The following is a 12,593-nucleotide window of genomic DNA, read 5'->3' on the forward strand; positions in this document are numbered from 1 at the left end:
GTGCAATTTTCCTTGAAACTAACACAAAAACCTAATTGGAAATATTTATATGGAGTTAATGGCAGTCGAATTGATGTCTCCCAGATAGACTTGAACACTACTTTGGTAATTCTGACATATAGGTTATTTAAAGTACGAACAGGCCCAGAAAACACTTTATGTGGACTCCTTGGAGGGTCTTTCAGCGATTTGCTGAAGAATTCTTCAGAACAGCTCTGTTATCTTACACCCTAGAATTTACCACTTTAGAGTCTCTCAAGGCTTTGGACTTATTTCATGGGGGCCCACTCATCCTTAGGTTCTACTTGTCTTAGGGTAGATTTACAACTCCAGAAGCCACCACCACCCCAAGAGCTTAGTATACAATCAATTAGAATCAGTGTTGTATGCATTTTGGGCAAGTGTGCAAGGACACTTGGGGCTCATTTGTCTATGTAGAAGTCGTATGCCTTAATCGATATATGTGTAACAGTTAGTGGTTTATGGAAGTGTATGATGCATAGTTGCTTACATCTCAGCGTATAGGTCTCAATGGGCTTTTGCCTGAAGCTATGGAGATGCGTGGGAATGTTATATGTAGAGGCCCCTGCAAGTGAGAAAGACGACCGGCTGCCCAAGGTAGGGGGGATGATTGACAGCAGAGAACCCCGCCCCCTTCCCCTCCATTCCTTCCTCTCCTGGTGCATGGAACTATCTTTTGAGTGCGGCAAGTTGTAGCGGGCACCGCTGAGCGTGTTTCCCTTTGGGGCACTTCTTATCTAGGAGCTGAGTTTAGTTTCTTCCGAAGTGAGCCACTTCGCCCCCCTACCCCGTCCTCCTGAATAAGGAAGCAGCCGCCAAGCATCAGCGGAGCCCTTATGAGCCGGGGCCGCCGAGCCGCTTAGCAGTCTCCCAGGACCCAGCTCCGGAGGAGCCGCAAGCATGCACCCTGGGTGAGCTGTTGCTGCCCCGAGCTCCCCTCCTCTTTCCTACTTTAGGCTACTTTGCCAGACCGGGACTATACTTGAACTTCTGTCACTGCAGAGAAAGTGGGGGCAGGCAGCAAAAAAGGTCCGGGGTCTATGGACAAACGCAGGACCCTGGAGCCTAGAGAGCCCATGTTACTCACCCTCCCTCCCGTTTCAGGTTGTGGCTGCTGCTTGTTACGTTGTGCCTGACAGAGGAACTGGCAGGAGCGGTAAGTCTCTTCTCCCGAGCCCTTTCCCTCCTCCTCCTTTGACCCCCACCCCATCCCACCTCTTGTGTTTGTGTTAGGGGGTTACAGATGGTTGCACTGCGAGACAGAGTTCACATCACTCTGATTTCTGGTGGGAGTTAATGGGGTTCTTAGAGTGGAATAGCACAATGTCAGGTTAATAAGTTTGAGACTCAGGCATCTTTCTGTTTCAAACTTCATAACGGGTTGGGAAAATAAAAGTAGAAGACACAAGAGACACACATTTCTGAGCCTCTTCCCGGACAACTTGAGATGACTGACATGTGATGCCTGTCTCTACATTGATCTCCAAGGCAGAAGAAATGTAGTTTTCCCATGTCTACACGAACGTGAATTGGCACACAAGTTTGAGAGTGGGAGGAGAGCGTGAGGGGTGGAACTTGAAAATGCCGTGAATATTATGGGAGTTAAACTTCAGTATTCGCTTGTGAGTCCTTTGACAGTACCAGGTGACATCTGGATTCTTTTAATACCTGAACTGAACTGATACCGATAGATGATGTTCGATTTCTGCCTGTTTGCTTTTACTAGTTTTCTGTGTCATCAGAAAATTAAAAGTTAAAGTGGTTAGAATAGAAAAAAAATCCTAAAAGTTAACGTTTCATAGACTGTTTAGATATCGTCCATCAAATCAGCTAGAGACTGCAGGCAAAGGAATTTCTGTAGACATCTGGTCAAGAAAAGTTTAATGGATCCCAGAAAGTAGAGAGACCTCCAGTGGAATTACTAGGATAATTTACAAAATGTGGAGTGACCCGAATAATGAGAGATGCTGCAGTTCTCCAGTCTCACTAGCTACTTATGCTGGCAGAAATAAAGTTAACTGCTGAGTTCGAATATGAAGTTCTTCAACTGTTGAGTACTATTTCACTACTCTTTAAAAAAAAAACTCTTAATAATAGCTAAAGTCATGCACTATATAGGTGACAGATGAATATATATTCCAAATATTTACCTTGTAGATTTTGACAATTTTAACTGATTGGCTCTATTTTCAATACTTTAAATATTTTTTATATAGTGTAAATACTATTTATAGAGCCATCCTTAATCCAACCAACTAAAATTACCTAATACTTTTATGGGAAAAAAATGGATTTCTTTGTCTTGGCATATGTCTTTAAGAAAATATCAGAATGAAGTGAAATAATTTCTCTTGCAAAACGAGGATGATGCCAGAAAACTTGACTTAACATCTTGTGACCCCTTAACTCAGAAATCAGCTCTTATGTAGGTAAATTCTAGATTTTGTAAGCAAAAGTATTGATCTAGGCTTCTGTACACTTCCCCATCTGTTTCCTCCAGTATACAAGTTTAGTTATGTGTTACCTTGAGGCTCAATACTACATTTATTGAAAATGCCAGGTTTTGATTAGTGAACAATTTTTCCGGGAATCTTGCCACTTGTGAAAATGTCATGCTTGGACAGAATACCCTCCAGCACAACCTTTATTTTCACAGTCTGGCTGAGCGTATTCAGTATACTTTTGGGAATAGCATTAACAAATCATTCTGAATAACTGGAGACTTCCCAAACATTGCATCCTATCACTTGATATCCTTAAAAGTCACTAGAGGATGATGCCTTCAATTCTTAGAAGCAATGAAGTGTGTCTCCAAAATCAAGCACTGCTTTGGTGTGTGGATTTTAGACTCTTGTCTCATTGTTTTACAATGTCTCCTGCTATGTCAGTGTGATTGACCCTGGTAAGACTAAAATAAACCTTGAGATATACTGACAATACTTTATTTTTTTTGCCTCATTTAAGTCCAGAGCTCCTTTCTTCACCTGTTGTTTACTTCTGCATAGTATCTTTGATGTTTTAAAGCTATTTTTTAATTTTTGGAAAAACGGCAAAGAAAAGAGGAGAGTCACAGGGTAAGTTCTCAGAAGGTGACTTGTCTGAGGGGAAGTTTTTTTTTTTTTCTTTGTACTCTTTGTACAGGATTCTCACCTATATTGGCTGGTTCTCATCTTCTACTTTCAATTCCAGTTTATCCTCTGGGTTTGTAATGTTTTTCCTCTTTCAGATAGTTTTAGACATTTGAATTCTCCATACCTAGTTTGACTAATATTAATGAAAAATAACATAAATTGATTGACAGGAACTATGTTGTGCTTCACGATGAGAAAGTCTGTTCACTGTGAGAGTTAAGTTGCCAACAATGGAATAGTGGCGAGGATTTAAGATAGGGTCATTTAGGTTCTTTTGAGTTCTTTCTTTGTCAGAGTTTATAAAGCAGTGCTATTTAAAGGAATGGAGAGCTAAATGTTAAAACCCAGGATTAAAGAATGAGTTTCCATTAAATTTCTTTTAAAAGAGTAGTGATATTCATCCAGATGAAATATTTGCTCAATTTATCTGAACGAGATAGAGCCTTGGATTTCAAAAGTTCCATAGCCATGTTTGGTTATTAAGTGCCTAAGGCACAGCACACAAAGATTTATTTAAACATAGTCTCTAACTCTCTAGGAGTTTACTTTCCCATACGAGGGTGGTCATGATATTCCTTAAAAGATAGAATACTTAGTGATAAATTATTATCTGCATGTACCTGCATCGTGTTAGAGAAAAGACTAGAAAGATCCCTATCTCACCATACACCAACACATCTAGGAGTTAAAATATGTCCCGAAGTAGTCAGGGTCATTATGTTTTCTTCCCACTTTGCCCCAAATCTGCTTTCAGGAAAGGCTCTAATACAACCAAACATATTTAAAAGTCAAATCCTAGTGGGAGAGTTATTTGGGTGGGGAAGGGGCAAAGGGGACAAAACAGGGGCTGGCCCCATGGCCAAGTGGTTAAGTTCACGCGTTCCGCTGTTTCGTTGGTTCCAGTCCTGGGCGCGGACATGGCACCGCTCATCAAACCACGCTGAGGCAGCGTCCCACATGCCACAACTAGAAGGACCCACAACAAAGAATATACAACTATGTACCAGGGGGCTTTGGGGAGAAAAAGGAAAAAATTAAAAAATCTAAAAAAAATTAAAAATAAAAGGGGGACAAAACATATGGCTATTGTCCCTTCAGCAAAGAGCATAGATAAAATGCCTCTAGCCACATTCAAGTCAAGGTCTGATTCAAGTACAAACTTCTTTCCTTAAAGTTGTAACTCACCCAGGTTTGTCCTTTCCACTGTGATTTTCAGTTGTATTCACAGTCATCAAAGTATAAATAGAGGGTTGAGGTTTTTCAGAGATGGAGAAAATCCCTTCCTACTCTAGGCGTCAAGAGGAATATTTGCCTTGTTTGGGGCTGTGTCTCTAGGAATTCTTTTTTTTTCTTTTTTAAAACAGCTTTATTGAGATATAATTTACATACCATATATTCACTCATTTTATGCATACAATTCAATGATTTTTGGTAAATTTACCAAGTTGTGCAACTATCACCATATCCAGTTTTAGGACATTTTCATCATCCCAATAACATCTTTCACATCTGTTTACAGTTAATCCCCAAGCCCATCCTTGACCCCAGGCAAATATGAATCTACTTTTCTATCTCTTACATAAAATGAAGACATTTCATATATATAGAATCGTATAACATGTAATCTTTTGTGTTTGGCATCTTTCACTTAGCATAACGTTTTTGAGGTTCATTCATGTTGCAGCATGTATCAGTATTTTACGCCTTTTTTAGTATTGCTATAAATATTTAACATTGATATTCCATTATGGATATACACCCCGTTTTGTTTATGCATTCACCAGTTGATGGACATTTGGGCTCTTTCCACTTTTTGGCTATTATAAATAATGCTGCTATGAACATTAACGTACAAATCTTTGTGTGGACATATATTTTATTTCTCTCAAGTAGATATGTAGGGATGAAATTGCTGGGTTGTATGAAAAATTTATATTTAACCTTTTGAGAAACTGCAAAATTGTTTTCCAAGGTGGCTATACCACTTCACATTCCTACCAGCAATGTGTAAAACTCCCTGTTTCTCTACATCCTTTCCAACACTTACTATTGTCTGTCTTTTTGATCATAGCCATCTGGTGGATGTGAAGTTGTATCTCAATGTGGTTTTAATTTGCATTTCCTTAGTATCTAATCATGTTAAGCATCTTTCCAGGTGCTTATTAGCCATTTGTGTATCTTCTTTGGATAAATTTCTATTTAAATCTTTTGCTGATTTTAAAATTGGGTTATCTTCTTATAATTGAGTTGTAAGAGTTCTTTGTATATTGTGGATACAAGTCTTTTGCCATATATGCCGTTTGCAAACGTTTCCTCTCAGTCTGTAGCTTGTCTTTTCCTTCTCTTAATATAAATTTTTAAAGTAGTCTTCTGCTTTGCCTGCTAGCAAATATCCTGTATCAGCTAGCTATTGATAATTACAATATGTAACATATATTTGTATGTTTGTACATAGAATATATATCTTGGGATGACTGGGAATACTGATATATATGTATGAGTACATCATCAAATGACTCCATAAATGGATAACACATAGATGATTATATAGTTACATTGACAGGTCAAACACAAACATATTGTAAGACAGGCAAGGAGGGGAAAATAGATATTATTATTTAATGTGTTACTAAAGAAGCAGATATATTGCCATATCATAAATTTGTTTTATTATATATTTTGATGATTGTATTTCAGTATAATTGGTTTCTATTGTAATCCCATGTATTTTATTGACTACACTTAAAAATACAGATCTTCCTCGACTTACAATGGGGCCACATTGTGATAAATCCCTCATAAGTTGAAAATATCTTAAGTGGAAAATGCATTTACTACACCTAACTTACCAAACATCATAGCTTAGCCTGGCCTACCTTAAACGTGCTCAGAACACTTAAATCAACCTACAGTTGGGTAAAATCATCCAACACAAAGCCTATTTTGTAATAAAGTGTTGAATATCTCATGTAACTTATTCAATATGTACTAAAAGTGAATTGTTGTGGTGTATCATTTATTTACCCTCTTGTGTGGCTGACTGGGAGCTGCAGCTCGCTGCCACTGCCCAGAATCATGAGAGAGTATTGTACCGCATGTCGCTAGCCAAGGAAAAGACCAAAATTCAATGTTGGAAGTACAGTTTCTACTGAATGCACATCGCTTTTGTACCACTGTAAAGTGAAAAAATCTAAGTCGAACCATCATAAGTCAGGGACCATCTGTATTATTCTGAAAAAGAGTCCATAGGCTTCACTGGACTGCCAAAGTAATCCATGGCATTAAAAAGAACCATTAGGTATGCGACTGGCTTTTACAATAAACGAATTGTAACTTTCTAATGCTTATTCAGGGGTGAAGTCATTTGTATTGACTCTGAATGCCAACAATATTTTAGATTTTGGGCATATTATGGAGTCTCCGGTAAATATGCTCCTATAGTCCAAAAGCTCATACTCAAGCCAGGTCACCGGAGGAAAGTATGCTTTTCCCCTAATTACTTTATTAATATAAGAATGAAACAAATAGATTGACTTCAATTATCAATGCATATTGGTTTGTGCTTGCCTCAATTATATGGATAATTCCATAATTTCACCACCATGCTTGGAGTATATACTTGTCCTCTCCTGTATACATGACAGGAAATACACATACACAAAGAACATATTAGGAAAGCACCATGCTGTATTAAACTATCAAGTCCTTTTATGCTGACTAAATGTCCCAGTGAGGCAGATCATAGGGATTTAATTTGTTTTAAATCTAGCTAAGTGTAAGTAGAAGACCAGATAAACATGGCCAAGGGAAAAGAGCGATGGGAAAATTAGCTAAGAGCCTTTATCCACTCTCTTACCATCTTTAATCTATCCCTCTCCTAGGATTTCTTTTTTTCTTCTACAAACAATATTGAAGTCTTTTCCATTATAGAAACAAATTTAAAAAAAACCATGGCTTCATTTTCCTCCATAACACTAGCCTCCTCAATCACATTACCACCAAATTCCTGGTCATTGTCTACTCTTCTTCAACAGTCATTTACCCTTAAGCCTATTACAGTCTAGACTAAGTCTACTCTACTAAAATTGCCCTCTCTCAAGTTACCAATGGCTGCCTAATTACCAGACCCAGTAGCTTCTTTGCAGTCCCCATTCTATCTGACTTCTCTACTGTAATGTTTGGCATTTTCCAGTGATTCTGAAACCACCTTTCCGTCTTTGACTTCCAAAACACTATGCCTCATTGTTTCTCCTTATACTTCTCTGATATTTTTATTTTATTCATTAAACATTTATTTATTGAGCAACCACTGTATTCTAAATAGTATGGCAGGCTCTGGTGACACAGTGGTGAAAAGTCAGGAATGATCTTTGCTGTCATGGAGCTTACAATCTTCACTTCCTGGTACTAAAATGGTGATGTTTTCTCAGCAGTTCATCCTTTGCCTTCTTGCCTCAACAGTTTTAATATGCTTCCTATACATTGATGACTATCAAATTTATATTTCCAGCCTGGACATCTCTTTTGTGCTCCAAACCTATATTGGCAATTACCTACTAAGCCCTTGTACCTGTATGTCAAGGAGTTGATATATACAAAGCACTTAAAATAATGCCTAGAGCTTAGAATAAGCAGTCAACCAATGCCAGCTATTATTATTTTGTATTGCCCCAAACACAGTGTATCCAAAAATTTTCATTTGCTGGTCCTTCCTGTGACACTCAAACCTGCTGTCTTTTTCATCTTTGTTAAATGTCATCACCATCCACTCAGTTTCAAGCAAGAAACTGTAGAATCAGCCACCAAGTCGTTATTTCCGTCCTTCTTACCAAGTTCCACAAGTTTTACAAAAATCTGTAGAATCTAGCTTTTCCGTTCATATTCTATCAGCTCCAAACCACATCATCACTTATCAATAGCCTCATAACTAGTTTTTCTACCTCCTGCCTCCATTCTAATCTCTACACTGCCACCAGAGTTATTTTACTAACAACAAGTCCAATTATGTTATCTCCTGATTTAAAACCTTTGTTGGTTTTTCTGTTTCTTCCAGGATTACAATACACACTCCTTGGCCTGGCTTATTTAAGGACCTTCATTATCTGGCCCCAACTACCTTTCCAGCCTCATGTCTGTGTGTGTGTTTTTTCTTGCCACTCCTCCTTCTCAAACTCATAGTATACATTATACTTCATTCAGACTGAACTTCTCTCTCCATTCCCAAACTACTTTATGTTCTTTCCCATCTCTTTGCTTTGGTATATGCTGTCCCCTCTATCTGGAATGTTCTTCTCCATCGTCTACACCTTCTCCTCTACCTAGTGAACTCCTACTCAATCTTTAATACCCAGATAAATTGTCACTTACTCTATGAAACCATCCCAGACCTCTTCAGAAAGAATTTATTCTTCCTTCCCCTGTGCTGAAAACATACTTTGGACCCCTTTGGTAGCACCTACCACATAGTCATGAAATTCCTATACTTATATGTCTATGTTTCCCTCTTCAACCTTGTACTTACAACGTCCGGGGTATTGTCAAGCATATAGTAGGTGATCAATAGATGACTTTCAAATGAGTAGACAGATATTCTCCTAATGGCCTGCAACAACTGTCTTTTCCCCATTTATCTAAGAATTACTAACATTAACTCTAATAAAAATTGCTTTGATGGAAAAATAACAACCTTGTTACAAGGCATTTCCTAATTTTTACAACTGATATATGACAAGATGAGAAAAAGGGAGACGTCAGAGAAGACTCTCTTTTTTGTAGATTGTATGTCTAGAAGAATGGCCTTATTTCTCAATTGTCCCCCTCGTTTCTTTTTCCCTCTTCCACCACTTCAATAATGACATAAAACTTCTAGTGCTTTAAGTTTACAAAGTACTTTCTCAATATTATTTTATTAGCTGCTCAAGACTACCCTGTGAAATATATAGGGCAAATATTCTCAGCCCAGAGAGATTAACTGACTTATCCAAGATCACAGATCCAGCAAATGGCAAAATTTGGGTTAAAATGCACTATACTGTGCTGTCTCTCTAATTCAGGCCTTTTATCATCTCTTGTGTGAACTCTTACAACAGTCATGACTGTTCTGGTTTCAGTCACTCCCTGCTTCCCACTCTTTTTCCTGATCATTCTCTCTGCAAGCAAAAGGCCTATTCCAAGACATAAATATGGTTGTGCCACTCCAACATTTGTGAAAACTCCCTATACCCATCATTATCTGGCCCTGCCTACCCAGTTAGACCCCATCTCCTGTTATTGTCCTCATACTGATGTTTAGATCACGGTTATACTTTTGATGTTGCCTCAACATGCCATGCATAGTCACTCCTCCTGCTTTTCTTTCTGTTTGAAACACCCTTCTTTTCTCATCCTCTGCCTTCCGTCTCTGCAGATGGACATATTTTTCTTCTCTTAAGGCCCACTTTAGTGAATATTTTTCTCAAGTCTCCACTTCTTTCTATCCTTCTGTCTCTCCATGTTTCTCTTTCCTTCCTTCCTTCAATGGATATTTATTTAGTGCCTACTATGTGCCAACTACTGTGGTCATCCCTGTTGTTTGGAGGACCACGGCAAGTACTAAACCAGTGTGACTGGAGCATAGGGAGGGTGAAGTGGAAGGTGGTAGACAGAGCACTGTGTGAGAAGAGGCTCACGCAGTGGAGACATAGGAAAGGCCAGACCTGCCCTGCACTCTGATTTGCTCGCTGACACCTCAGAGCATTTACCTAATGCCTGTGCTAAGGTGTATTTCTCTGGCTGGAGTATAATAGGCATTATAGTTATTTCTGGCCACCTACTCTGTGTCCAGCACTGACAAACCTTTTATGCATGGAGAGCTCACTCCTCTTGCACATATCTGCCCCTTCCAGGTTTATAAAATTTAGGCAAGCCATGAGGTATGTGTCTTTTTTCAAGCTCTTTTTGGGTTCCATGTTTAAGTCTAGAGGTCTATTTTCTGATTTTTTTTCCCTTTATGGATTATAGTATGGTAAAAAAATAAAGAGCTCCAAACTTGGAGCCAAATGTTCCTAGGTTTGAATACAGGCTCCAACACTAACTACGGCCTTAGGACAAATCACTAAATATATTAATAGCTATAGAATTACTATTGTTGATATTCTTCTCCCAATACTCATTGTGATTGCCTCTGTACTAGAAATGAGTGCTGAGCCCAATTTGGGGGCAGTTTAGAGAAAATTGCTAAATTATTTGTTGAATTTGTTTTTCAAGCTTCCTAGAGGAGAAAAAGAGAATTGTTATACTCGTTCCAGTTTCCCCAAAGCCACTCTACATCTGCTGTCCTACCTTTGTGACCTCCTGTGGAGACTAGAGTCCCAACTAAAGATTATTTCTGAAGGCACCTCCCTAGGCATCTTTGAAGTCTCAGTTCCCCTTTGTCTAACAACAATAGGGCTAGTTTGCCATTATCTTTCAATCTGGTTCCCTTGTACTGAGGGGGACTTGATGCTCTTCAGTAGAAATGTCCCTGTCCATAAAACTCTACAGCATTTCCTTCAGAGAGACCAGGCTTTCACAGAAATGCCTGGAACCTCTGGCCAAGAGGCTGAATTGGTCCTTTGGGAGACAGATTTTCTCTTGGGGAGGGAATGAAAGTTAAGCGGTATTTCTTCTTGCTCTGTAAAGCTTTGGGTGATCATTTTTTCTTACCCAGAGGGAAGAGAGTTGGCAAAGAAAATCTAAAATGGCTAGAATCTCTAAATTCTGTTTTTGAGTGTAGCAGTTTGCTTACAGATGAGGATCAACTTTAGATTTATAAGATTTATGTGACCTCACCTCGGAGATGTGATTAAGTTGCCTAAATACTTACCGGCACTTAGCATGCAATTAGATGTCCAGAGCATGCTCATAGATAATAATGTTGATGTTGATGTAATGATGATGAAGAAGAAAAAGATTTATTAGAGCATTTTTCAAAATTTGCAGTGGTCAACCCTTTTCCCCCAAACAAAATCTCATACGGCCCCCAATATAAAAACCATACCAAAATAAGTGTTTTGCTAATAATTCACAGTTTTTACATTTATTTATTTGTAAAGTCAATAAGAAAGAAAAAGCATAAAAATATGAAATTGAGAGCTATAGCATTCTTAGTCTCCAGTTTATTTCTGTTTTATTTTGGTTATAGAATGTGGAGAAAATGGTGATGTATCCAAATAAATAGTGGACATTGTGGGTTGAGGGCTTTTCTGTTTAACACTCTGTCTTGATAACTCAGGATACTCTTCACTTAGGCAGACATAGCAGGAAAATCTGTATTTCCATGTCTACACACACTACTCTCACTTTTTCACACACACTCTCTCTCTCTTTCTCACACACACACACACCATTAGCTTGTTAACTTGTCAGCCACATTAACACAATCAGTGGTGGTTTCCAGTGTGTTAATGTTTGGTATGTAACCCATCTGAATGGTACATGATGTGTTTTATCACAGCTTTAATATAGTTTAAAATATATTTTTTAAATAAAATTCAAATCAGATGTGGAACTGCTGAAATACCTCCAGGATTTTAAAACACTGGATTATATGATAATCAGGTATTAAAATTCATGGGACAGAATGAAGTACTATAGAAGGTGAAAGAAGGACAGAGTCAATATAGATTGTAGTTAGGGAAGGCTTCACAGAAGTAGGATATGTGCTGGGCCTTAAAGGGCTAGTAGAAAATGAATGATAAATGTGGATATTGTATATTCTAGATTTTTCCAGGACATTCCTGATTTCAAGTTTTCTTCTCTAGGTCTCTATAAATATACCTATATTTGTCAGGACAGATGTTTCATCTTTGATTTAAAAATGCATTCCTATTAAATATTGGAGAGACAAGCTGGTCAGAACATAAGCAAAAATATGGAGGAGGTGTCAGGGTGCAGCATCTTTGAGGAAATTAGAAAAAGGCACACTTTCTTCAGAGCTCCATACCGAGCCTCACTCCTTGGTGAGCAGCAACTAATATGGATTTCAGCTCCCTCAATCAAGTTTCTTTTTGCAGTAAACCCTATGAACAATCATATACTGCAGCCCTAGCAGGAACGGATATGGTTGAGTGGAGAACAGCGAGGAGAACTACCTGGCTAAAGCACAGAAGTGGAGGAAAATGACTATGGATGATTGGAGCAGGGTCAGGCTATGAAGGCCTTAAAAGCCAGGAAGAGAGGAGAATTTGGCTACAAAGCACTGTACTGATTACTATTTGAAGGAAATACTGACATGATCAGTGGGTCTTTTGCCGACTCTTCTTATGCCAGACAATTGCCCAAAACAAGAGTCTGCTACTTTTATTTTCATTTATTTGAATTTGTATTTGTATTATAAAGACTAACACTCTAGCTTTAACCACATTTTCCTTTAGTATCTTTCCTTCTATATGCTATCCTCCTACATCACCACTTTTATCCATC

General features: G+C 38.3%; 1 protein-coding gene across 1 annotated transcript in view; it reads left to right on the forward strand.

Moving 5' to 3' along the window:
* Positions 1-691: 691 nt before the first annotated feature.
* Positions 692-12,593, forward strand: part of COL4A6 (collagen type IV alpha 6 chain) — a 257,943-nt gene continuing 246,041 nt past the window's right edge. The window contains exons 1-2 of the mRNA XM_046672845.1: positions 692-932; positions 1,126-1,177. Of these exons, the coding sequence (XP_046528801.1) occupies positions 922-932; positions 1,126-1,177 (63 nt within the window). The 5' untranslated portion in view covers positions 692-921. The remainder of the gene's footprint in view (positions 933-1,125; positions 1,178-12,593) is intronic.

Source organism: Equus quagga, chromosome 10 (assembly GCF_021613505.1).
Source record: "Equus quagga isolate Etosha38 chromosome 10, UCLA_HA_Equagga_1.0, whole genome shotgun sequence".
Lineage (NCBI taxonomy): Eukaryota > Metazoa > Chordata > Mammalia > Perissodactyla > Equidae > Equus > Equus quagga.